Consider the following 27519-nt stretch of genomic DNA (forward strand, 5'->3'; position numbering starts at 1 on the left):
CTCACCGTTCTTGTGATCATTTTGACCCCACGGGGTGAGATCTTGCGTGGAGCCCCAGATCGAGGGAGATTATCAGTGGTCTTGTATGTCTTCCATTTCCTAATAATTGCTCCCACAGTTGATTTCTTCAAACCAAGCTGCTTACCTATTGCAGATTCAGTCTTCCCAGCCTGGTGCAGGTCTACAATTTTGTTTCTGGTGTCCTTTGACAGCTCTTTGGTCTTGGCCATAGTGGAGTTTGGAGTGTGACTGTTTGAGGTTGTGGACAGGTGTCTTTTATACTGATAACAAGTTCAAACAGGTGCCATTAATACAGGTAACGAGTGGAGGACAGAGGAGCCTCTTAAAGAAGAAGTTACAGGTCTGTGAGAGCCAGAAATCTTGCTTGTTTGTAGGTGACCAAATACTTATTTTCCACCATAATTTGCAAATAAATTCATTAAAAATCCTACAATGTGATTTTCTGGATTATTTTTTTCTCAATTTGTCTGTCATAGTTTACGTGTACCTATGATGAAAATTACAGGCCTCTCTCATCTTTTTAAGTGGGAGAACTTGCACAATTGGTGGCTGAAATCCCAGAACCACATGGGGGGACCTAGTGAATGACCTGCAGAGAGCTGGGACCAAAGTAACAAAGCCTACCATCAGTAACACACTACGCCGCCAGGGACTCAAGTCCTGCAGTGCCAGACGTGTCCCCCTGCTTAAGCCAGTACATGTCCAGGCCCGTCTAAAGTTTGCTAGAGTGCATTTGGATGATCCAGAAGAGGATTGGGAGAATGTCATATGGTCAGATGAAACCAAAATAGAACTTTTTGGTAAAAACTCAACTCGTCGTGTTTGGAGGACAAAGAATGCTGAGTTGCATCCAAAGAACACCATACTACTGTGAAGCATGGGGGTGGAAACATCATGCTTTGGGGCTGTTTTTCTGCAAAGGGACCAGGACGACTGATCCGTGTAAAGGAAAGAATGAATGGGGCCATGTATCGTGAGATTTTGAGTGAAAACCTCCTTCCATCAGCAAGGGCATTGAAGATGAAACGTGGCTGGGTCTTTCAGCATGACAATGATCCCAAACACACCGCCCGGGCAACGAAGCAGTGGCTTCGTAAGAAGCATTTCAAGGTCCTGGAGTGGCCTAGCCAGTCTCCAGATCTCAACCCCATAGAAAATCTTTGGAGGGAGTTGAAAGTCCGTGTTGCCCAGCGACAGCCCCAAAACATCACTGCTCTAGAGGAGATCTGCATGGAGGAATGGGCCAAAATACCAGCAACAGTGTGTGAAAACCTTGTGAAGACTTACAGAAAACGTTTGACCTGTGTCATTGCCAACAAAGGGTATATAACAAAGTATTGAGAAACTTTTGTTATTGACCAAATACTTATTTTCCACCATAATTTGCAAATAAATTCATTACAAATCCTACAATGTGATTTTCTGGATTTTTTTTCTCATTTTGTCTGTCATAGTTGACGTGTACCTATGATGAAAATTACAGGCCTCTCTCATCTTTTTAAGTGGGAGAACTTGCACAATTGGTGGCTGACTAAATACTTTTTTCCCCCACTGTATTTGCGAGAAAAAAAAACATATGGGGGATTGGAAGTGATGCAGACAATTACATTGATGGAAGTTACAATCTATCTGCAATATTAAAGCTGATCTACACCCCCCCAAAAAGATACAAAAATAAATACATAATTTTTATAAAAAATAATAAAATATTTTTTTTTTTTTACAAACTACATGTTGTTCTCTAGAGCACATACAAATAACTCTGCTGATTTAAGCATATGTACTTTAGATGGTGTCCATATTGATTGTGTCCCTGCTTACAAATATCTGGGCATCTGGATAGATGAAAAGCTGTCTTTTAAAAAGCATAATGATGAGTTAGTTAAGATGCTGAGAATAAAAGTGGGCTTCTATAGAAATAGGTCCTGCCTCTCGATAAATAGTAGAAAACAGATTAGTCAGTCGGCGTTCCTATCGGTCCTAGACTATGGCGACATCATCTATATGTATGCAGCTGCTACTTCATTAAAGCCGTTAGATGCAGTTTATAATAGCGCACTGCACTTTATTATGGGCAACAGTTTTAGCACTCTTCACTGCATTCTCTACCAGAATGTTGGTTGGCCCTCTTTGATGTCACTCATGTAGGTTGATACATTGCTATGTTTTCATTTACAAAGCCCATTTACAAAAAGCCCCACTGTACCTAACATCATTACTAAACTTTAGACATACGAGTTACCACACCTGATCTCAGGGATGGCTAACTCTGGTAATTATTCCTTTGGTCTCTAAGTTAAGTAAATCAGAATTTTTTTTTTTGCTAGTTCAGAACGCTGATTGAGGACCTTTTTACTGATGAATGTCTTTGTTTTTTAGGACCCTGTTTTTCTTTCTGCTTGCATTTAGTTTTAGTTTTTTTCAGGGCTCATCTGTAAAATAGACCTTGGTCTCAGCATGACTCCCTGATAAAATAAAGGTTAAATAAAAAAATTAAACAAATTAAACAAAACACACACACAGACTCTCTCTCTCAGGCCAGCCAGGTCAGTGGAATATGTCGTCTAGTCGTGTTCTGCAGATCGACCCAAAGACGGGAGCTGCCCTGGCAAAGCATTCTGGAACGGTAGTGGTCTACTACAGACTGGAAGGAGGACAGCAGGCCCTCAGAGAGGTACAGTACAGCAGAGGGTTACCATGGAAATGAGGGGGTTGCCATGGAAATGAAGGGGTCACCATGGTAGTGTTTTGCCAACAGGTGAAGGTGGAGTCTCCAGCCATCCCAGAACTCTATCCCCCTGAGGATCGTTTCCTCACCAACTGGCCTGACGCACCTGACTACACTGTTCCTGTGGAGCTATACACCTCCCCCGTCAACACAGGTGACACACACACAGGTGTGGAGCTTCACACCTACATGGCCTATACAGGTTATCCATATTACAACAGAGGTGAGTAGTAAACTGATACCTCTCTCTCTCTCCTTTCCCTGCTCCTCTTCTCCCACCTCCCCATCTCTTTTCCCACCTCCCCAACTCTCCCACTAGCCCAGTGTTCCCTGTTCCAGAGGGAGGCCATAGAGAAGCTGCAGCCAAAGGCAGAGTTATGGTGTTCCCTGCACTTCAGCGCCCCCTACCTCCAGCTCAACACACTGCAGGCTGTGATCGTCGCCACACCTCACTATGACCTCGACACAGGTACGACAGGAACACAGGACCTCTCTTCCCCATCCCATTGATAAAAAGACCATGTCTCTAAAATAATACATTAAATAATTATTTGACCCATTTTTTACTCTCTCTCCCTCAGGTGAATACAGCTGCAGAGTCTCCGTCCGTCCCCAGTCAGACTCCGTCCTCCACCTCCTCTCCTCTCTCTCTCTCTCCGTCTCTCTCTCAGCCTCTCTGCGGGGCCAGTCCCCCATCCCTATCCTTCCTCTCTCTGCTCTGTCGCTACCTCTCTCCGGACGTTTGGTACAGTTGCCGTACCTGCCTGCGTTCCACTGCCCGGTGTCTTTCCTGGTGCTCTCTGCTCTGCAGCCCATGGCAGAGTTCTCTGTGCTGGGCACCAAGGAGGTGCTCTCTGACCTACGGGTGGGTCACATTAGGACTAACATTAAGCATTAGAGCATTTACAGCCCCACAATACACACTGCTTTAAGACCTTGGCATAGGCAGTATGGAGTGAATGCAATCCATATCTCTTCTCTCTCTGTGTTGTGTTCAGTTCCACTCTGACAGTACTGACGTGCTGCTATCTGAGCCCAGTCAATCAGACGGAAGTCTAGTGTTGTCTGTCTACATTTCCACTTCCTGGGTCAAAGGTCCTGCCCCCTCCTGCCAACATCACCCTGTCCAGCCACCTGACCCCACAGACTCATGTCCTCACAGTTTACATCACGGCGGACAGCGAGGTGAAGATAGGTGAGGAGCAGACTCTCACACAGCCAAAACACGACAATGAAAACGTTCAGTCCTGGGGCCCCCCCGGGTGCACATTTTGGTTTTTGCCCTAGCACTACACAGCTGATATAGCCCACTGTATCCACACATCTGACCCTGTCTGAGTGTGTGTGTTCAGGTTCGACAGATCTGATTCGTCTACAATCTTCCTGGACTTCCATCTCATCCTGGTCTTTGCTGTGTTTGCAGTTATGGCCACTACTGCCACCTTATTCATAGGTAACTATCTAACCACCACCACCTTATTCATAGGTAACTATCTAACCACTCACCACCACTACCTTATTCATAGGTAACTAACCAATCACCACTACCTTATTCATAGGTAACTGTCTAACCACTCACAACCTTATTTATAGGTAACTAACCAATCACCACTACCTTATTCATAGGTAACTGTCTAACCACTCACCACCTTATTCATAGGTAACTGTCTAACCACTCACCACCTTATTCATAGGTAACTGTCTAACCACTCACCACCTTATTCATAGGTAACTGTCTAACCACTCACCACCTTATTCATAGGTAACTAACCACTCAATTGGTGATGTCTCCTGTGCAGCTGAATGTGACTGTTACTCCCTACTCCAGTGACAGTTAACTTCTGTATTTGTCAGTGTACAACTCCTGCATGCAGACGGTTCCTGTCCCTGTGGTCGGCCTGTACCCAAATACACCACCGAACACAGGTCAGTACGTTACCCTTTCCTATTATATTGGTGCATCAGGTAGCATAAATGATTTGTAAGCTTTATATCTGAGGTAATTGTTCTCCAGTGGACAGCAGCAGTCTTGGGGTTGTCTAAGCTGGTGTGTGTGTGTTCCAGTGGCCCGCAGCAGGACGGTGCGTTTCTCTCCCTGGATCAGACCCTCGTCCCCAGACACAGAAAGGATCCTCCGCAGACGCAACTGGCTCTGGAGCACACGGTTACACTAACAGCCCTGTAAATTATCCATGTTAAAATCGTCAACTAAACATTTTCCTGCCAAACGTTGTCAGCGCATTGTGTTGGTCCATTTAAGGCACAGGTGTCAAATTCATTCCAGAGGGACGAGTGTCTGCGGATTCTCTCATTTGTACATTTGAGTCATTTAGCAGACGCTCTTATCCAGAGCGACTTACAGTTAGTGAATACATATACATATATATTTTTTTTTATACTGGCCCCCCGTGGGAATCAAACCCACAACCCTGGCGTTGCAAACGCCATGCTCTATCAACTGAGCTACATCCCTGCCGGCCATTCCCTCCCCTACCCTGGACGACGCTGGGCCAATTGTGCGCCGCCCATGAGTCTCCCGGTCGCGGCCGGCTGCGACAGAGCCTGGATTCGAACCAGGATCTCTAGTGGCACAGGCCTTAGACCACTGCGCCACTCAGGAGACACTCTCCTCCCTTGTACTTGATTGAATTAAGGTCACTGATTAGTAAGGAACTGTCCTCACCTGGTTGTCTAGGTCTTAATTGAAAGGGGAAAAACCAGCAGACCCTAGGCCCCTCCATGGAATGAGTTTGACACCCCTGATTTAAGAACAGTGGAGCTCTAGGTAGAAGTTGTTCTCAGGCATAGATCTAGGACCAGCTTACCTTCCCCATATGACACCTTCATGTTGTTTTCTAATAATACAGTCAAACATATTTGACACCTGGATCAAAGACAGACAAGTAAACTGGATTCTTTAACGAAAAAACTAAACTTTATTAATAAGTGAGAAAGACCGGTGGAGGAGTGGTGTTACAGTGATGTCATTATGCCAGGGGACGTTTTCTCTCTACGCACACAAAGCAGAGCTCAACACCATCTTTCCTCTTCTTCAGTTTCATCTCGTTTCATCTCCACTTTTCCTCTCGCTTTGTCACTTCCTGAACAGGGTCACTGTGGGGTCAATCCCATCTCTCCTCCCTTGGTCTCTCGGTCCAACAAGGTCCATTGCTGAGAGACTAGTGCTGTTTTCTCCTGAATGAGCATCCTGGGTAAAGGAGGAAGAGGAGTTAGTTATGGTCCCAGACAGATTTCACTTTTATATGGTAGTGAGAGCTCCCAACAGGCTCCAGTAGGGAGAGTGAGGGGATCAAACTACTGTTGATTCTTAAGGCCAGACTGACAGCCTAGCGGGGAAGGCGATATGAGGATAACGGGGATGGAGGAAGGGAGAGAAATCCAGACAATGGACATGCAGGGATCATGTGAGGCGTCAAGTGTGTGCATTACATGCTGACCACACCACTCACGTTGCAAAATAAATGCACACATACAGGTTATTCAATCAGTTTGTCTGCGTAGCCAGGCGCTAAAATAGAACTTGGTTCTATTTTTGATGCTTGACGTGCTGCAAGTCACATCGCTCCCATCTCCTCATTGGTTTTTAGGAACAAATACCCACGTGGGTGATTTAAATATTAACTGAGGTCCACACTCCAGTCCAGTTGGTGGTGGTAATGCACCTTAAAGTTGGTTGCCAACCGACATAAAAGTCCACAGAAGAAGACTACTGAAGGAGGAGAGATTCCTAGAAACTAACTAAGTTTCCCCTTTTATCTGTGGATTAATTGTCGGAGTAGAGAACACACGATTTTGTGTGACTCAAAATGGGAGAAAAATCTACAAAGATCCAGAAAAAAGGACCTTGTGCATTTCAGGTAAAATAACCCAATGTTTATATCCCAGGACAAATTAGCAAGCAACATCAAGCTAGCTAGCTAAATGTCCATGAATGTTTCGACCTGTCCCCAAATTAATATATACTGAACAAAAATATAAAAATGCAACATTTTCAAAGATTTTACAGAGTTACAGTTCATATGAGGAAATCAGTCAAATGAAATAAAATCATTAGGCTCTAATCTATGGATTTCACAACTGGGAATACAGATATGCATCTGTTGGTCACAGATACGTAAAAAAATAATTTTAAAAAATGGACCTCAGGATCTCATGGTAATTCTGTGTATTTAAATTGCCATCGATAAAATGCAATTGTTTGTAGCTTATTCCTGCCCATACCATAACCCTACCGCCACCATGGGGCACTCTGTTCACAACGCTGACATCAGCAAACCGCTCACCAACACAACGCCATAGACGTGGTCTGCTGTTGTGAGGCCGATTGGATGTACTGCCAAATTCTCTAAAACGACTTTGGTAGAGAAATGAACGTTCAATTATCTGGCAACAGCTCTGGTGGACATTCCTGCAGTCAGCATGCCAATTGCACACTCCCTCAACTTCAGACATCTGTGGCATTGTGTTGTGTGACAAAACTGCACATTTGATTGGCCTTTCATTGTCCCCAGCACAAGGGGCAGCTGTGTAATGATCATGCTGTTGAATTAGCTTCTTGATATACCACACCTGCCAGGTGGATGGATTATCTTGGCAAAGGAGATATGCTCACTAACAGGGACTAAAAATGTGTGCACAACATTTGAGAGAAAAGGTTTGTGTTTATGGAAAATTTCAGGGATTTTTATTTCAGCTCATGAAACATGGGACCAACACATGTCGCGTTTATATTTTTGTTCAGTGTAGTTGATTCAGAGTTTGTTTTGATATTTCAACCTGCGTGTCTTGGATCGCGTCTGGTGTGGACGTACAAAATCAACACGGTCTAGTCATGTTATGATATGGACAGACATTCACTAGGAACTCATTGCATGCCAATATTGTCAATCATTAATACTATGTCAATATTGACCAACCGACTGGTGAGCCAGGAAGCGGTATATAGCACCTCTGCCACTAAGCTAACACAGGGAATAGGTTCCACCTGGCAACAGCACAGATCATATCTTCAGCAATATGTTTAACATCAAATTGCAATACATATCGTATCGGCACTTCAAGTAAATATCCACCCATTTTGAATGGTATATTGTTTTTGTGCATCTCTGAGTGATGTTCTATCGATTCCATGGATAATTTCATGTTTATCTGAGCCATTGCTGTTCAAGCAGGCAGAAATTTGGCTGGTATGATGTAGCATTGTGATAAAGCCGCTCTCACTACACTGGAAGTTAATAGGAATATGACTTTTAGATCGCAAAAACGTCTATCATACACGTCAGATTTCAATACTGGCCGATGTCATAACGCGGGAGGTTGTCTTCTCTTGAATGAGCCATTGATCATAGTTTTGCAATTTTCCTACCTCGAAATTTGTAATTTAACAGAGGATCTAACACATTCCTCCTATTTGTCTGCTTCGTCAGTCCAGGGTACATTGCATGGTGCCGTTTTGAATGTCAGACTCCACTCCGAGGCACATCAATCTGCAGGTTGAAAATGGTGAGATTGTACTCTTAAATTGATAGTGCAGTTTGTTTAGGCGATTTTAACTAGCTACTTCATATGCTGATATTGACTTAGGTATTGTGTGTAGGTACGTTTGCTAGCTAGCTACCTACCTTCCTAGCCAGCAAGCCCATAGAGCATTGCATTGTGGATTTTGTAGTTGACTTGAGCTGCAACAGATTTCCACAATGATTTTCACGTTGCTACCAAGCATCTTTTAACGACAAAATGAAACATTTGTTCACAAAAAATATTGTCCTCACATAGTGTTATGTAGCACTGTAAATTATGAATGAGTGGTTTTGGGTGGATTTTTCCTTTAAGTATTGTGTGGTCCCTGGCAATTCCCAGCCCTACAAACACTGCCAACCGCTTTGAACTGTGGTGAACACAAACCAAGCCAGCTGAGCAGGTAAAGGGTCACACTTGAATTGGGCTATTGAACAGCAATACATTAAATTATTTGGGTCATGGTCAGTAAAGTATGAAAAAACTACATTTTCAACTGGAAAACAAAAGGGTCTTTGACAAGTTCAGGTAAGCAACTTTTCCCCAAAACATTGGCCATCTCGTGCATGATCCTGACGAGTGGCAGATCAGACTATTACAACTCTCCCGAGTGGCGCAGTGGTCTAAGGCACTGCATCGCAGTGCTAGCTGTGCCACTAGAGATCCTGGCGCACAATTGGCCCAGCATCGTCCAGGGTATGAAAAAAATAAAATAATAATAATGTATGCACTCACTAAGTCGCTCTGGATAAGAGCGTCTGCTAAATGACTAAAATGTAAACTAGAAACAGAACGGACAGTATTACTTCTGTATATTAAGTGTGTTCTTGCAGTCACAGTTTTTGAAAGGAATCAGTGGAGACTCCTTCCAAACAAAGACAACCAACAAGGTTACTGTATGCCTTGGTTGACACCTCATTCACTCTGGAGACAATGAATGGGCAACACATAAAGGCAACAATTATGTCCAACATCAGTATTTTTCCATCCTGGATACTCTGTGTGTGTGTGTGTAGTATAGTACCTTCTGTGAGGCGTGCTTTACCCCCTGTAGGTTGACACAGGACTGTGGAGCATCCGACACACAGGACGACGGTCTGGGCGTGACTGAACACTGTCGTGATCTTATAGCATCCTGTAGAGAGAACAGTTCAGACCCATCCAGAATATGAATTAACATTCGCCTCAAAATGTCCTAAACTCAACGACTTACTCGTGTTTTCTGTCCCAACAAATCACACATTATATTCTCCAATTACTGTTGTGTTCTTGCAATTGCAGTTATTGAAAGGAATCAGTGGAGACTCCTTCCAAACAAAGACAACCAACAAGGTTACTGTATGCCTTGGTTGACACCTCATTCACTCTGGAGACAATGAACGGGCAACACATAAAGGCAAGACGCTACACATCTCCCTAGAAACAAGTCAGTCTCCGTGATGAATCAATAACCACTATACTAGATTTACATTTAAGTAATTTAGCAGACGCTCTTATACAGAGTGACTTATAGTAGAGTGCATACATTTTCATACTGGTCCCCCATGGGAATCAAACCCACAACCCTGGCGTTTAAAGCACCATGCTCTACCAACTGAACCACATTGAGTTTCCATTAGCCATGCAAACTCTCTTTGGTGGACTGACCAGTTTTAATAAAGAAAGGCAAACCACATCCCTAGATAATAAACCAAGGTCAGTTTAGGTAACGTTTAGGGTGAGCTTATCCTAGATCTGTACCGGAGAGCCACTTCTAGCCAGGCTACAGGGAGCCACTTCTAGCCAGGCTACAGGGAGCCACTTCTAGCCAGGCTACAGGGAGCCACTTCTAGCCAGGCTACAGGGAGCCACTTCTAGCCAGGCTACAGGGAGCCACTTCTAGCCAGGCTACAGGGAGACACTTCTAGCCAGGCTACAGGGAGACACTAACCTGGACATTTGACATCCATAAAATACGAGTTAGGGCTCTGTACAAGACGCTTCTTCTTGTGACTCCTCTTCTCCTCCTCGGAGGTTGGGTGCAACAGGTCCTTTGCGAGCTAAAGAAAAGAGAAACCAGAGGGTGGCCATCTTAGAAAATGCAGAAGAGGGTGTCCAATTGATAATCTAGCTAGTTAACAAGTTAAAACAATGTCCATACAGGAGACGTGTACATAAGATAAGTATCATCAAAAATATTTGACATGTCTGACAAATGTTCGTTGGGTAAACTCCTGGCTGGTAATTACAGTAGACTAGGCTATGCTAGTTACCGTTAGCTTGTTTGGCTAAAGCATGCGTAAGTCCACTATCAAACATAAGTCAATGAATGTGCATATCTAGTCAAAATGCATCGTGTACAAGCGGTGTCAAATGTTTATAAACAATCACTAAAACATCAAAGTAGTTAGCTAACTACATGTCAGTCCATGCTTTCTATTGCATGTACGCCGCCATATTGCGTCAATTCAGCAAAGCCCATAGCACGCGCTTGGCCCGCAGTTCAAGATTGCATTAGCTATCCATTGCTAGACTAATCCTGTATATAAATAGATCGGAATATTAGCAAAGTTCTAATGCATCGATGGGTGTAGTCATGTCCCGCCCAAACAAATTTCACAAACTGAAGCAAGGGTTATATAGCCTGTGTGCGCACTTACTGGCATCTTGGCGAGTTTGTAGCCGTAGCCGAAAAGAAGGATCAACCGGAAGTTGAAAGTTAATAAATGAACGAGGCTCGAGGTGCAGGGGCCGGAAGTGTTTTTGTCGCCATTACGTGTCAAGGAGGAGAGGCAAGGATGCCATGTTTGTGAGGTCAACTCTTCCTACCAAATTACACAGGCCTACACACAGAGAGGTTTTGTTCAGAGCCATCTTTAACTAGCCTACTGGTACATTTGATTTTGTTCGATTTCTCTCCCAGTGTGAGGGAGAGACCACTTGAAATGTGGTACTAAGGATACACGTTTACAGAGAAATGATGACATATTTCAGTAAAGGCCTTTGGTAAACGCAATTACATGGAGCTCTATATACACCTAAGAAACCACTGACTTTATTCATTTGGTCGAGCGCCCTCTGCTGTCTGTAAGCAGCATCGGCTCTTTCTGCTGTCCCATTACTGTCTGTTCTCTCCACTGTAATAACCGCGAACCTCTCCCTCTCTACGTAATCCTACATGAACTTCGACAGGAGAAAGTTTTTTGGGGCGAAAAGTTAGCCCTGTTTGTGTGGAATGGATGTATGTTGATCGGCCTTTGGAAGAAAAGAAAACTTGAAATTTTGGCTTGATAAATGGATTATAACAAAGTTTTGTGGCTCTGTAGAATTGTATAGCCCATTGCAGTGCAGCAAAGTTTGTTCCAACTTTCGTTTTTAACTTGTGTGGCGTTCTGTTTTATTTTTCTCGGAACAAGAAAGACATAGGGGGAGATCCGAATGTAATGGTGACAGTTTTCAAGGGAAAGGGAAAACAAGCGGATTTTATGCTAAAGAAAAGCTGAAAACTCTCCAGGAGAAATGAGAGTGTAATTTTGACCTGTGTGTATGTTGAGTAATACTTTAAGGCATTTGTTAACCTCTTAAGCGTTAAACATAAGGTTAAGAAAAACATTGGAAATTGTACTGGATTTGTAAAGAGTCATAGTTTCTGATCATTCACCAAAAACTTTGAAAAACATTATGGCGAAAAAGTACGACTTCCTTTTCAAATTATTACTCATCGGAGATAGTGGAGTTGGCAAAACATGTCTGATTATTCGATTTGCTGAGGACAACTTCAACTCAACCTACATATCAACTATCGGTATGTAGCCTAGCTCTACGATACCCCATTTAATCGGTTATAGCCTACTTTTTAATCGGCACAAAAATATTCAGTAACACTTTAAATTCGTTATTGCTGACATAGGTATCATTCTTTCAGCTACCATGTAATGCCAAGTTCTTATCACGTTCACCCCGCAGTTTTCTCACGTTTCCAGTTCTGCTGTGTTCATGTGTCTACACGTCTCTATCAAACTATATCTCAATCTGATATCCATATTGTAGTTCATCTACATTGTTGCTGTGCTGCTCTTGTTTCTATTCCTTCTCCATATCCCCCTCTCCCCTCCCTCACTTTACCCAGAGGGTCCACCCACCCCCATTCCTCCTATCTCTCCTATCTCTTTTCAGTCTCTCATTTTCAGAAGAATGGTGGTCGTCCCTTGGCATTCACAGCTTAAGTCCCCCTCTTCTCTGCCCTCTCTGTCTCTCTCTCTGCCCTCTCTTGCGCTTCCCTCTCTCTGCCCTCTCTATTTCTCTCTCTGCCCACTCTCTCTCTCTGACTGTCCCTGTCCTGCAGGAAACCCAGACAATAACAAACCCAGAGACACAGTGTGTGTGTGTGTGTGTATGTATGTGTGTGTGTGCTTGTGTGTGGTACATCACAGCAGAATGGGGCAGAGATAGACAGTCTTTACTATCCCAGTGAAAGTTTGATGAATTGAGAATGCCTGTCTCCCCCTCCATGCATGGCAAAAGGGTTTAATTGGCATGACCTATATTTGCTGCTATGCCAGTGCTGTGTGAGTGTGTGTGTGTGTGTGTGTGTGTGAGGGAATTTAACTCATTGTCTTCCCTCCCTTCCTGTCGACCTCCTCCCTCCCTCCCCCTCTCTCTGTGTCATCCTCCCATCCTTTCTTCAGGCATCGACTTTAAAGTAAAGACGATAGACGTGGAGGGAAAGAAAGTCAAACTGCAAGTCTGGTAAGAGAAGAGGATCCTGGCAAAGAATGAATGAAATGTCCATTTAGGCCTACTGTTTGCTGCTCTCAAAAGTGATGATAGTTATCGGACCAACACACAGTTTTTATTCAACTCCTGTGTGTTTTGGACGTGTGTCTACTTCTCTTTCTCAGAGGAAAGAGGAACCTCCCTTTTTACCAAAATAACCAACCGTTTATGACAGGGTTTACTGTCCAAATGTCACTCAAAGGGCCACCACACACTGATTGTAGTACCTTAGGAATGCAATATTTCTATGTTGCATTCAAGGCTCTGTGCAGGCCAGTCAAGTTCTTCCACACCGATCTCGACAAACCATTTCTGTATGGACCTCGCTTTGTACACGGGGGAATTGTCATGCTGAAACAGGAAAGGGCCTTCCCCAAACTGTTGCTACAAAGTTGGAAGCACAGAATTGTCTAGAATGTCATTGTATGCTGTAGCGTTAAGATTTCCCTACACTGGAACTAAGAGGCCTAGCCCGAACCATGAAAAACAGCCCCAGACCATTATTCCTCCTCCACCAAAATGTACAGTTGGTACTATGCATTGGGGCAGGTAGCGTTCTCCTGGCATCTGACAAACCTAGATTAGTCCGTCGGACTGCCAGATGGTGAAGCGTGATTCATCACTCCAGAGAACACGTTTCCACTGCTCCAGAGCCCAATGGCGGCGAGCTTTACACCACTCCAGCCGACGCTTGGCACTGCGCATGGTGATCTTAGGCTTGTGTGAGTCTGTTCGGGCATGGAAACCCATTTCATTAAGCTCCCAATGAACAGTTATTGTGCTGACTTGGTAGTGAGCTTGTGTGGGCTACCACTTTGCAGCTGAGCCGTTGTTGCTCCTAGATGTTTCCACTTCACAATAACAGCACTTACAGTTGGCCGGGGCAGCTCTAGCAGGGCAGAAATTGGATGAACTGACTTGTTGGAAAGGTTGCATCCTATGATGGTGCCACGTTGAAAGTCACTGAGCTCTTCAGTAAGGCCATTCTACTGCTAATGTTTGTCTATGGAGATTGCATGGCTGTGTGTTCGATTTTATACACCTGTCAGCAACGGTTGTGTCTGAAATAGCTGAATCCACTAATTTGAAGGGGTGTCCACATACTTTTATATATATATATATAGTGCATATCTGGCATATGTCACTGAGTACACTGAGATATTGACTGTCCCGGCAGGGCCTTTGGCTTAGATTTCACCTATGTTTTATCTGTCAGTGAGTGCCAGTGAGTTATCATAAAGCCAGACATGAAGTCTGAAGCAGCCATAAAGACTTTATTGAACTGGCATAAAACATATGCATGTCTCATATCTCTGTGGATTTCACACCCCTGGTAGATGTTGTCCTTTGACACAGATCTAGGATCAGGTTAACCTCCCCAAATCCTGACCTAAGCCATTAGGGGGGGATATGCCATACTGACCATCACAGGAGGCTGCTGAGGCCGGAACGGCGCAAATGGATTGGCATCAAACACCTGGAAACCATGTGTTTGATGTATTTGTTACCATTCCACCAATTCCGTTCCAGTCATTAGAACGAGCCTGTTCTCCCCAATTAAGGTGCCACCAACCTCCTGTGCTGACCATAGCTCAGTGTGTAGGTGGGGAACTTCAACGTTCTGTGCTATGAGAACATTAGCGTGACCATAGCTTAATGTTTTCGTAGTAGCGTGGATAAATGATGTGCTGGAACACTCACATGTGTATAGGCTGTATCTCTCCAGATAAGTATGTATAGACAGTGTACTCTTTGAATTGGGTGCTGCATTAGAAAAACAGGTACTGTGTAGAGAAAGAACAGCCACCAACTGCCAACACAGACAAATCAGCAGTAGGTTCAGTGCTTACTACAAATGTATGATCTTAATTTGACCACTCTTTTGTTGCTGAGAATTTCCCTGCAAAGCATGAAATGCAAATTTGTAGTGTATTTCAGTTTTAAAAAGGGTTCTAAAATGTGTAATTTCTGACTTGATTTGCCCTTATGGAAAATGTTTCAACCCCTACAAAAATGTACATGAATTATAATCCACATAATAATTCACATTTCCTGTTGATGCAGGATTATTTTCCTGCTGTAGCAAACTGGCTCAAATTAAGATCCTTCATCTGTACTCCAGGGTGTTCAGTGAGCTACTTTTGGAAGGAGGTGAAACATTTTCCCTAATGTATTGTGTTTCCAGGGACACAGCAGGGCAGGAGAGGTTTAAGACCATCACTACAGCCTACTACAGAGGAGCTATGGTGAGTCTCTCTCTCTCTCTGGCTCTCTCTCTCTCTCTCTCGCTCTCGCTCTCAATCACAATCAGATCACAAGGCATTTAATCATCTATACCGGTCTAAAACTGTGGGCACAATCAGAATGTGGACAAGATCAGGACAAAGGCTGCATCTTAGCACCAGGCATAAACAGGGCTTCTCTCTCACTTCACCTTTGTAGATATGAGAGAACATGATGGATGTATGATTATGGCTGAAACTATTAGTATCATATTGCTTACATCCATCAGGTTGATTTGGAATTGCACAATGTTATTTTTTTGTCTGACTCATGTCTCCTGTGATCTCTCAGGGCATCATCCTGGTGTATGACATCACAGACGAGAAGTCCTACGAGAACATTCAGAACTGGATGAAGAGCATCAAGGAGGTGAGAGGGAAAACAAAATACAGACTGAGTGTTGTGAAAGAGGGAAGGGACAAGACATGACACAGGCCAGAAGGAATCTGAGAGGGCAGCATTTTCTCAGGCCCCTAGGAAGGATTTGAAACAATAAAATACCTGAGACATGAGTAACACTACCAGAGGGTCTCATACCACTGTTTCCTTATTCTGTGGTCAGTGATGGATGACTTTTAGAAAAGCATGAGGTGCAGACATGATGTAGCTGCCTCTCTACTGACATTGGAGGCACAGTCCTAGTCCTGAAGAAGAGCTTTGAACCAAAACGATCTCATTATAGAAACATGTTAACATTCTTTAGATGAATCAACCATTATGCACAGTGACATCAAACAACCCCTAAACCAGGGGTGTCAAACTCATTTTAGCTCAGGGGCCACGTGGAGGAAAATCTATTCCCAAGTGGGCCGGACTGGTAAAATCATGGTATATATAACTTAAAAACAACAACTTCAGATTGTTTTCATTGTTTTAATACGATCAACATAAAACATAAAGCTGGAGCCTGAGGACAGTGTGTCCAAAATAGTACAAGCACAACATCACTATTAATCATAAAACACCTCAAGTTTATTTGAAAATTCTAAAGAAAAAGAACACACAAAACACACAATGCCTCAGTGATTCACAGAACTGTTTCACAGATCACAGAACTATATCAGGGTGTCATTTCTCAGGCAGAAATGTAGATAAAAAGAATGAAATCCTGTTCCCCAAACAAGTGCAAGAACCACAGAGTCAAGAATAGGTTAAATATATAAATAAAATAAAATCAATTAAAAACAACATCAACATAAAAACATATAAACATAAAGCTGGAGCCTGAGGACAGTGTGTCCAAAGCACAACATCACTATTAATCATAAAACACCTCAAGTTATTTGAAAATTCTGAGGACAAAGAACACACAAACACACAATGCCTCAGTGATTCACATAAGTATATCACAGATCACAGAACTATATCAGGGTGTCTCATGCAGCACTTTAAGTGGGGTTGCATAGTTTATTTGACTCCTGATACCTGGCATCTTTTAGCTTTCACCAGCGCATCAATATCAGGCGTCACATCCTGGGTGGCAGCCAACTTCAGGATGTGATTCAAGTGCTTGTGCGTGAGCCTTGAGCGCAGCTTTGTTTTATTTATGCTCATTACAGAGAAAACTTGCTCACAAAGATATGTGGTTCCAAACATACACAACAGTTTTGCAGCGAGGGTTGTCAAGTTGGGGTAACCTGGCAAGAGATTCTGATAAAATGTGTCCAAGCCAGCTGCGGCAAATTTGCCCTTCAAATCCGAGTCACACTGCAAGTCTATTATTTCAAGTTGGATGCTGACGGGCAGATCAGAGGGATTCACGGTGAATGGCGAGCAAAAAACGTTGAAGTCTTTCTCCCGTTCACCAAAAATCTGAAAGCGTTGCTCAAACTCCCATAACAGTCCTGTTATTTTATCTTTGAACCGCTTCATGTCTGTCACATGTTGGGTCGCGCACACATTTTTCAGACAGGGGAAGTGAGCTGCATCACCACCGGCGAGTTGCGTCTCCACAACGCCTGCTTTTTTCCCGATCATTGAGGGCGCACAATCTGTAGCCAGGCTGACAGTGCGGGACCCGTCCACTCCGACCCTGTCCAGCGCGCCGACGAGTGCAGTGAAAATATCAGCTGCTGTCGTTGTATCTGTCATCGGCACCAACTCCACGAACTCCTCGGTGATGGTCAATGTGTCATCAACTCCGCGGATGAAAATGGCCAGTTGTGCAACATCTGTAATGTCCGTGCTTTCATCAATTGCAACCGAAAACGCAATAAATGACTTTACTTTTTGCTTCAACTGGCTGTCCAAATCCACTGAAAGATCGGAAATCCTGTCTGCAACTGTGTTTCATGTCAGGCTGATATTTGCAAAAGCCTGGCGCTTTTCAGGGCACACAATCTCCGCTGCCTTCATCATGCATGTTTTTACAAATTCACCCTCACTAAATAGTTTTGAAGCCACTGCGATTTCATTAGCAATGAGGTAGCTAGCTTTCACTGCAGCGTCACTGATGTCTCGGCTGTGAGTAAACACAGACTGCTGTTTCTTCAGACCCGCCAACAGTTCATTCACCTTCTCTCTTCTCCGCTGTCCTTGAAAGTTGTCATATTTGTCCGCATGAAGACTCACATAGTGGCGACAAAGGTTATATTCTTTCAGCACTGCAACATGCTGTGAACACACCAAACATACAGCTTTCCCATTCAATTCCGTGAATAAATAGGAGGATGACCATTTTTCTTGGAACACTCTGCACTCTGCGTCCACTTTTCTCTTTTTTGACAGAGACATATTGGGGCAATGAGGGTGCCAAAGCACATAATGTTAATAGTAGAAGCCGTAATAAATATCGCGGGCAAAACAAAGTAGCTCATCCGGACTGGCAGCACTTGCTTGACCTACTTGCTCTGCCCCGGTAAAACAGTTTGCTTGCTTAACACAATTGCTATTGCGCCATCCAGTGGACTCAATTGGAACAGCAGTTTATTTTATTGAAAAATTGCAGCGCATTTTTATACTTTACAAAATCATCTTGTGGGCCGGATTAAACCCGTTTGCGGGCCTAATCCGGCCCGCGGACCGGACGTTTGACACCCCTGCCCTAGACAGACAGTATTATGGAATGACTGCACAGGAAGTTATTCTGATTGACCAGACTTCTTATTGCCATCTATAAACCACAATAACAAGGGTTACATTGAGACTAGACGTTAGTCTGTTGTCTAAGGGGGTGCCTTTAGTGAATAAATGGGCATACAACTGCACTCCCAAAAACATGTTTAAATTTGTTTCATTTTGTTTGCATAGTGAACAAAAATAACAGTTCTAAGTTAACATTTTGAAATGTTCATGATTTCACATCTGAACCAAGAGTTAGACTTGGCTCCAATTTAGACCTGAATTAAAGACTATCCAAGAGAGTGCTTGTCGAGGCAGAACTAAGGGCAGAAGATGAGAGGGATACATCATTGAAATATAAAATGGATGCAATGGATGCCAACTCCCTATCTTTTATCCCCCAGAATGCATCAGCGGGGGTCAGCCGGATGTTGCTAGCTAACAAGTGTGACATTGAGGCCAAGAGGAAGGTATCCAAGGAAACGGGGGAAAAGGTGAGCCTCTACAATTTTTATGATCATTGTTTTGATTAAGAAGTGTATGCTTTCAATGATATTGACACTGATGTGCAGATGTCGGAGTGATGGATGAATGAATGTATGGATCATTGAGGGATGGATGGATCATTGAGGGATGGATGGATGGATGGATGGATGGTCAAATATTGTCCTGATGAAGGGAGGGAGAAGAGCAGAGGAAGCCACCTTAGACTATTGAGATTCACCCAGAGTGTTGCTGTTTCTCATGCTGCGTTCAAATCAACTGTGAGCTCGGAACTCGGAAATCTCAGACTTCCGACTTCAATGCGTTCAAAACAACTGGGAACTCAGAAAAAAAACGAGCTCCGACTGGGTAAAATCTATTTGAACAGTCATCCAACTCGGAATTCCAATTCGGGAACTCTCCGACTTTTCGGCCTGAAGATCACTGACGTCATGATTTGACCTCGTATTTTTCTGAGTTCCCAGTTGTTTTGAACGCGGCATAAACTCTGCTGATTAGGAGCGGGAGTGACATCATATCCTGCTGTAATTACGCTTGTGTTCTGTTGTTGACAGCTGGCAAAGGATCATGGGATCAGATTCTTTGAGACCAGCGCAAAGGCCAGCATCAATGTTGATGAGGTGAGATAAATATATGTTATTTTAGATATTACATTTATGTCATTTATTCAATCACAGAGTCTGTCTTTATCTGGTCCTTTATGATGCATTTCACATGGGGAATATGGGCGATATGTTGTCCTTTTCATACAGGTTACATGTGCCACATACCCTAATAATCCCCATACCCCCACTCTCCTACTGTTACCCTTTATCTGCCTCTCTCTCCCTCCACCTCTTCCTGCCTCTCTGTAGTCTTTTATGGCCTTGGCTCGAGATATTCTACTGAAGTCCAGCAAGAAGTCAGGCCCCACAGGTCGCGAGGTCAAAATCACCAACGCTGAGAAGAAATCCTCCAAATGTCTCCTACTGTAGAGGCAGAGCTGGCCTGTCCTGGCTGACTCTTCGTTACCTGAGGGAACTATCACATATAGGAACAATATTATTGCAAAGGAAAGGGTTTTAAAGGCGCAATCCACAAGTTCTCTGTCCCCTGTGGCAACAAGATCGATTTCAAACACTATATTGACTTGAGAAAAAATAAAAATGTATTAATTTACTACCCCCTCCCCTTTAAAAAGTGCTAACTACACTTTTTTAAACCAGAAACCGAATTTATGGATTGCACTTTTACTGACCATGTAACTATGTTGAGGTGGTCCAAGGTCATTTTACAGAGGAATATTCAATGGTTTGTTTAAAGAATAGGATGAACACCACCTTGATTTCATCCAAAACATGTTTTGTATCAACTGCCTTCAAATCTCCTGCAATGGCTTTGTTGTCATGGTGACTGACTGATTGACAGCCATGGTATGTTTACACTCCACCAGAGCCATACAGAGTTCAGCAAAATATCTTCAATGTTGGCTACACAAGTTCCATGAGACAGCATTCCAATATGAATTCCTTCTAAAATGCACTGTTGAATTGGATTTTTTGGAACCAACATGGTGCACGCTCAAATTCTAAATCCCAAACCGAGTTTGCTGAACTCTGTAATCCCATGGCTCTGGACTTCACTCTATAGAGTAGTGGTGCACATCTCCTTAATGGAACAAGAGTCTGCTGTGTTTAATTTTATCTCTCTATTTCAGAGGGATTATTTTTCCTTGATTAACCAGGAACATTAACAAGTGACCTTTCAGTGAAACTGCCAAACATATTGCTGCTTCTTGATTGAACAGTTGATTGGTAACTACTACTATAATGGCGGCCCTAGAGGACCTGAGTTGTGCACCGCTGCCATAGAATCACTTTTCAATGTCATAGCCAAAGAATTAGAATTATGACAACATGCAGACATTCCTTTCCATTCATTTTATTTCTATGGTCATAGCAGCGCATAGCTGTTTAGGCGTAGCACAGGGGGCATTCTAGAGAGTGACAGGAATTTAGATCTACATGCTGTATCTATGGTGATGGTACATTATGCTCTTAAAGGGATAGTTCAACCTGAATTCTAATTTTGTTAGATTTTTCCACACTACGTAAAGATGAGTGATCTGGGTTGTGCCTGTTGTAAACTATTCTACTACATAAAGTGTTGTACATGGATGGACTGAGGATGTGGAAGAGAGAGACAGAGAAGTGCAATATGTGAGGAGTGGAGTGATGAGAGAATGATGGATGGATGAAGCAAGGGAGTAAGAAGATAAGATGAGTAAAGCAAGTGTCATAGAGACATGGATGGAATGATGCTGATGAGAGTTAGAAATAGAGGGATGAGATGTTCTCTTTTTTTAGTGATAAACATACTGACCTTTTCTGATCTGATAGACAAATGGACCTTTTATCTGATGCACCTGTTCAACAGCTTTGGCAAAAATGAAACACCCTCCCTTCTTCTTTCAGACATAGACCAGGGCCCTGATCCAATGCACCCCTGGAGGTAATCACTGATGTACTACTGGATATATTTGCAAATATATCTCTCCCTATATCATAAACTGTACTGTGATTGGACAAGACTTCCACCTCGATGCTCTCACCAATCCAAACGTGTCAGATCAGTAATTACTCTGAAGGAATGATGTAACTGCCCATGCCAGACACTACATAATCACTACTGTGCCAGCAAGCTTATCTGTCTATGGGTTCATTTCAATACTCTAAAGTGGCTTCCTCTGGGAAGAAGACGAGGGGAAGAAGCCACTCCAGACTATTGAGATGATGCACCCTGTGTGTTTTTTACTCTGATATCTCATTGTTCCCTCCCTCACCTTTCCTCTTTTCCTTCCACACATGTTCACCCTATCAAACCTTCCTTGTCTGATCAATTATCTTATGACCAATGTATATCATTTCACATACACGCTGCTTAGCCTATTCAATAAAATACCCTTCTATTTTCTATGCCTATGCTTACATTTCCTCAGAGTGAATTGCATTTTGGTGCATCACTCTGTTGTCTGTCCCACTAAAATAACGAGTGTATCTCAGCTTACAGTAATCAGTGCATTGTCCCCCACTCTCCAAACCTTCACAGTTTCATGAATAAGTCTAACAGCCCCCCTAAAGAGCATTGCTGCATTTCTACACTATGACCATACCAGCTGGGCTACATTTTTCCTTTAATGGCTTACATAAATGTTCTTGTTGAGCCCCTCACCATTTTTTAAACTGGTATGTATAGGCCTATATAAGAGATGAGGATGGAACCAATGTGAAACATGTATAATGTAACATGTAGGCAGGCCTATATTGTGAGACGTGTAAATTCAGTGAACTACAACTGCCTATAGTCCTGGGACTACAAACTTCCTGGAGGCCGCACAGTGCAATGAAACCCTATCTGATTGGCTGGCTGCATTAAGCCTTGGAGGTGGGCTGCCCTCCAGCGCAGCATCATCAGCACCAGGACCGTCGGGCTTTGCCGCATCCTCCTCGCGCGTATTCTTGCTTGCCTTTTCGTCACATGACGACGTGTCGGTTTACAAACACTAGTCATTCCTTTCTTTTGCCTCTATGGTGAAGGAGAGATAATGGAGGGATGGGATGATGGTGAACGGGAAATATAAGAATGATGATCAGCTAGGCTATTTGACTTGGGAAACGGATGTGTGTGAAACTGGAACCGATCGCTTGAGGTGTGTGACGTAGAATTCGGTGCAGTGAGGTAGATGTCCGGGATACACACGAGCAGAACGGGAGGCCCGCGTGACTGCTGCAGGGAGGAGAGAAGAGGAGAGAAGTTTGTGTGGTCCACCGCAAAACTCCCACGGAGGAAAAACATGGAAAGTGGAGGAATAGCAAATGAAAACAGAACAAACGTACCGACTGCTTCAAGGAGGATGTACTTTCTATAATTTATATACGTTGACTTTCGACGGATTTAAGTAATTTCTTAACCTGAACGGTTTCCCGACCGGACCGATTAAGATCTGATCAAGAGCCATATCTCTCATCCTTGGACAGGTCCGGTAGTCGGACCTTCGTGAAGACAGGACAACTCGGGCCTTGTTTCAATGCTCGTTCCTCGTCACCTTGACAAGATCCAGACCCACTCACCGCCTTACACAATACATGTCGTTTCCCATTACCGTAGAAACAACGGGATATCTGGCCCTTAATAACGGGAGATGCTACAGGACTGCGGCCTAGGGGCTCCGCCCACCGCAATGCTACGGGCCTTAGGAGGTAGAGATATGGAGAGAGAGGAACAGAGGGAGGGAGCTGTGTGTCGTAAATACATTCACGTTCTCAAGCATCAGCCCTAGGTATTTTTCTTTTTTTTTTTTCCTCACGTGAACATGCTGAAGTTTGTCTGGGGTGCAGATGAAATGGGCATACACACTCTGCTAAGCAGCTATTGGTGTTTTCAAATGGTGAATAGCCCAGTCTTCTGAGTTGAGAGTTTTTGGAAACTGCGCTGTGTCGCGTCAGGATCGAACCTTGGGGATTGCACAACGTTCTTTGTCACCTGCCAATTGACTGCGGTGCCAAAGTGGAAAAGGGCTGATTTTTTCCAAAGCAACAAACTCTCTCTCTCTCTCTCTCTCTCTCTCTCTCTCTCTCTCTCTCTCTCTCTCTCTCTCTCTCTCTCTCTCTGTCACACACACACACACACTCACCGCACATAGGCCTACACACACACACACATACACAGACTCACCACTCTCCACACACACACCAGCCATGCCATCCCCGTCAGACTCCAGCAGTGTGGTGTCAGCCTCTGGGTCTAGGGGCTGGTCAGATAGCCGCAGGGGCATGTCTGGCCGTCAAGGTGGGGCCAAGCTGCTGCTGTACCTGGGGCTGTGCCACCTGGGCCTGGGGGCCATGGTCCTGGCCTTCTCCTTCACCAGCATGGCCTTCACATCCTCCACCCGCGTCCGACAGTCCTGCCCCTTCTGGGCCGGCTTCTTTGTGAGTATCCCGTGGGAGCATCTCTAAATGGTCTGAATGACTACCTTTCCTTCATCTGCACTGATAAGGGGGGACTTTCCTGAAAACCTAAATATCATCTTTAGCAAGATAATCATAAGTCTATTAGGCAATGGAGGAACATGATCTTAATGCTAAAACAATTATTTATGTTTTATAGATGTAGGATCTTATTTTGATCACTATTTTATTGCTGAGAATTTTCCTGCAAAGCATGAAATGCAAACTTGTAGTGTATTTGAGTTTTGAAAAGGCTTCCAATGTTTGTAATTTCCACTTTGACATTTCAGGCTTGATTTGTCCTAACTGAAAATGTATCAACCCCTACAAAAATATCCATCAATTATAATTCAATGAATAATTCACATTTCCTTTTTCGCTGCAGGATTATTTTCCTGCTCTAGCAAACTGGCTCAAATGAAGATCCTACATCTGTATGTGAAACTCACCCCTGAAAAGACAGCAGGCTGTTTTATAGGTGAAAGCAATATGGAGAATGTCTCATTGAGGTGGAGATGGAGTGCAGATGGAGTGCAGATGGAGGAAAGGATACAAGGAGAAGAAACCTCTTTAGAATATTGAAATGATCCCAATATCTCATGGCTGTGCTTAACTGGGTTATAGATATGATCATTGATTCATGTATTTTTTGTGTGTTGTTCCCAGGTTGTGGCGTCAGGGATAGTTGGACTTATCTCATGGAGAAGACCACTCACTCTTGTGGTGAGTAGTACAGAAGTGTCTGTCTATTTATATGTTAATGGTGTGTGTGTGTGTGTGTGTGTGTGTGTGTGTTTGTGCATATGTATGTAACTGACAAACCTGCTACCTGATTTGAACACAGGTCATCTGCATACCTCAAAACTCTGTCTCCCTCTCTATGTCGCCCTCTCCATGTCTCCCTCTCCATGTCTCCCTCTCCATGTCTCCCTCTCCATGTCTCCCTCTCCATGTCTCCCTCTCCATGTCGCCCTCTCCATGTCTCCCTCTCCATGTCTCCCTCTCCATGTCTCCCTCTCCATGTCTCCCTCTCCATGTCTCCCTCTCCAGGTGTCCCTCTTCATGCTGCTGTCTGCTGTGTGTGTCATCCTCAGTCTGGCTGGATCCATGCTCTCCTGTCAGAACGCACAGATGGTCAAATCACTCCTCACCTGCCAGGTATGTAGGGAAAAGGGAAATGTGTTGCACAACTGAATGCTTTCAACCAAAATGTGTCTTCCCGCATTTAACCCAACCCCTCTGAATCAGAGAGGTGTACACAGCCCTGTGGAGAGTGTGTATGTGTGTGTGTGTGTGTGTGGGGGGGGGGGGGTTGGATGGGGGGGTATGTGTGTGTGTTAATCCTCTGTGTGTGTGTGGGGGGGGGGGATGTGTGTGTGTTAATCCTCTGTGTGTGTGTTTTGCAGGTGGAGAACGGGTTGTGTGTGTGTTGCGCCCCGACACACTCCTGCTCTATAAACGAGGAGGAGACCCTGGTACTCTACCTAAATGCAGACTGCCACTCTGTCAGACATCAGCTGAAGGTGTGTGTGTTTAATAACAGCTCAGTGTGTTTAATGACAGCTCAGTGTGTGTGTTTAATGACAGTTCAGTGTGTGTGTTTAATGACAGCTCAGTGTGTTTAATGACAGCTCAGTGTGTGTGTTTAATGACAGTTCAGTGTGTTTAATGACAGCTCAGTGTGTTTAATGACAGTTCAGTGTGTTTAATGACAGCTCAGTGTGTTTAATGACAGTTCAGTGTGTTTAATGACAGCTCAGTGTGTTTAATGACAGCTCAGTGTGTTTAATGACAGCTCAGTGTTTGTGTTTAATGACAGCTCAGTGTTTGTGTTTAATGACAGCTCAGTGTGTTTAATGACAGCTCAGTGTGTTTAATGACAGTTCAGTGTGTTTAATGACAGCTCAGTGTGTGTGTTTAATGACAGCTCAGTGTGTTTAATGACAGCTCAGTGTGTGTGTTTAATGACAGCTCAGTGTGTGTGTTTAATGACAGTTCAGTGTGTTTAATGACAGCTCAGTGTGTTTAATGACAGCTCAGTGTGTGTGTTTAATGACAGCTCAGTGTGTTTAATGACAGCTCAGTGTGTTTAATGACAGTTCAGTGTGTTTAATGACAGCTCAGTGTGTTTAATGACAGCTCAGTGTGTTTAATGACAGCTCAGTGTGTGTGTTTAATGACAGCTCAGTGTGTGTGTTTAATGACAGCTCAGTGTGTTTAATGACAGCTCAGTGTGTTTAATGACAGCTCAGTGTGTTTAATGACAGTTCAGTGTGTTTAATGACAGTTCAGTGTGTTTAATGACAGCTCAGTGTGTGTGTTTAATGACAGCTCAGTGTGTTTAATGACAGCTCAGTGTGTTTAATGACAGCTCAGTGTGTTTAATGACAGCTCAGTGTGTGTGTTTAATGACAGCTCAGTGTGTTTAATGACAGTTCAGTGTGTTTAATGACAGCTCAGTGTGTGTGTTTAATGACAGCTCAGTGTGTTTAATGACAGCTCAGTGTGTGTGTTTAATGACAGCTCAGTGTGTGTGTTTAATGACAGCGCAGTGTGTTTAATGACAGCTCAGTGTGTTTAATGACAGTTCAGTGTGTTTAATGACAGCTCAGTGTGTTTAATGACAGCTCAGTGTGTGTGTTTAATGACAGCTCAGTCTGTGTGTTTAATGACAGCTCAGTGTGGTGTGTTTAATGACAGCTCAGTGTGTGTGTTTAATGACAGTTCAATGTGTTTAATGACAGCTCAGTGTGTGTGTTTAATGACAGCTCAGTGTGTGTGTTTAATGACAGCTCAGTGTGTTTAATGACAGCTCAGTGTGTGTGTTTAATGACAGCTCAGTGTGTGTGTTTAATGACAGCTTAGTGTGTTTAATGACAGCTCAGTGTGTTTAATGACAGCTCAGTGTGTTTAATGACAGCTAAGTGTGTTTAATGACAGCTCAGTGTGTGTGTTTAATGACAGCTCAATGTGTGTGGCGTCTATATTCTCTGAGAGTATGTGGGCTACATTTTCTGATGTTGACAATCATTGTCAAGTCCTCCTCTTGTTCACCATCCAAAGGACACAGGGACAACTCAAATTTCTGACTCAATCTTTTGTATTTTTTGTTTGCTTTCAGTTGATTGGTCTGTCCAGTAAATTAGCCAGTAAATTAGGTTGTAAACCTTTAAAGACAGAATAAAAAGTTACCATTTTAATGAAACATTTTAATGAACTTAAATTAGTTTAAACATTTAAATAAACATTCTAAATAACTTCAATGAATTAACCATTTACCATTGGCGTCTTTGGACTGAACCTGTGAGTGAACTTGGAGTCTTCTCTCTGAAGTTTGTTCTTCTGAATGACTGAGCCCCTCCATGCCTTCACAGGTGCTCCAAATCAGTGAAAATGACTGATCAGGTGACAAGCAGCCGGTTTGCTGCTGCTGGTGCACTCTGGGAAGTGTAGTCCTTTGACTCACTCCTGAGATTCAGCTCAACACCTCCCACTTGAGCTCCTGGTTTTTTCAAATCCAGAGAGGTCACACAAGCCCTTCACACCTCTGTTTGTTCTTCAATGGGAAGTAGAATGACAAGCCGTCTGACATCTCTATGAAGAATTGTGGCTGGGATTTTGGTTTGAAGCCTCTTCGTTCTTTCA

General features: G+C 43.5%; 2 protein-coding genes across 2 annotated transcripts in view; one reads left to right on the plus strand and one right to left on the minus strand.

Moving 5' to 3' along the window:
* Positions 1-5662: 5662 nt before the first annotated feature.
* On the minus strand, positions 5663-10997 carry LOC311124639 (small ribosomal subunit protein eS27-like). Its single transcript, XM_084158320.1, has 4 exons — positions 10927-10997; positions 10218-10326; positions 9312-9422; positions 5663-5957 (listed from the first exon to the last, which is right to left on the minus strand). Exons 1-4 carry the CDS (start codon positions 10930-10932, stop codon positions 5929-5931), a joined length of 255 nt encoding a protein of 84 aa, XP_084014446.1. The 5' UTR covers positions 10933-10997; the 3' UTR covers positions 5663-5928.
* A 407-nt stretch (positions 10998-11404) lies between these two features.
* The window catches only part of fam189b (family with sequence similarity 189 member B), a 29201-nt gene continuing 13086 nt past the window's right edge, over positions 11405-27519 (plus strand). The window contains exons 1-10 of the mRNA XM_084158304.1: positions 11405-12071; positions 12955-13015; positions 15228-15288; positions 15617-15694; positions 18790-18879; positions 19444-19509; positions 19744-19794; positions 24541-24597; positions 24925-25032; positions 25281-25397. Of these exons, the coding sequence (XP_084014430.1) occupies positions 11948-12071; positions 12955-13015; positions 15228-15288; positions 15617-15694; positions 18790-18879; positions 19444-19509; positions 19744-19794; positions 24541-24597; positions 24925-25032; positions 25281-25397 (813 nt within the window). The 5' untranslated portion in view covers positions 11405-11947. The remainder of the gene's footprint in view (positions 12072-12954; positions 13016-15227; positions 15289-15616; positions 15695-18789; positions 18880-19443; positions 19510-19743; positions 19795-24540; positions 24598-24924; positions 25033-25280; positions 25398-27519) is intronic.

This window comes from Coregonus lavaretus, assembly GCF_964263955.1.
Source record: "Coregonus lavaretus genome assembly, chromosome: 3".
NCBI classification, from domain to species: domain Eukaryota; kingdom Metazoa; phylum Chordata; class Actinopteri; order Salmoniformes; family Salmonidae; genus Coregonus; species Coregonus lavaretus.

Coding starts and splice junctions, on each gene's coding strand:
- LOC311124639 (XM_084158320.1), bottom strand. Junction 9,423..10,217: donor TATGGATGTCAAATGTCCAG/GTTAGTGTCTCC, acceptor TTCTCTCTACAG/GATGCTATAAGATCACGACA. Junction 5,958..9,311: donor TAAAGCACGCCTCACAGAAG/GTACTATACTAC, acceptor TCCTTTACCCAG/GATGCTCATTCAGGAGAAAA.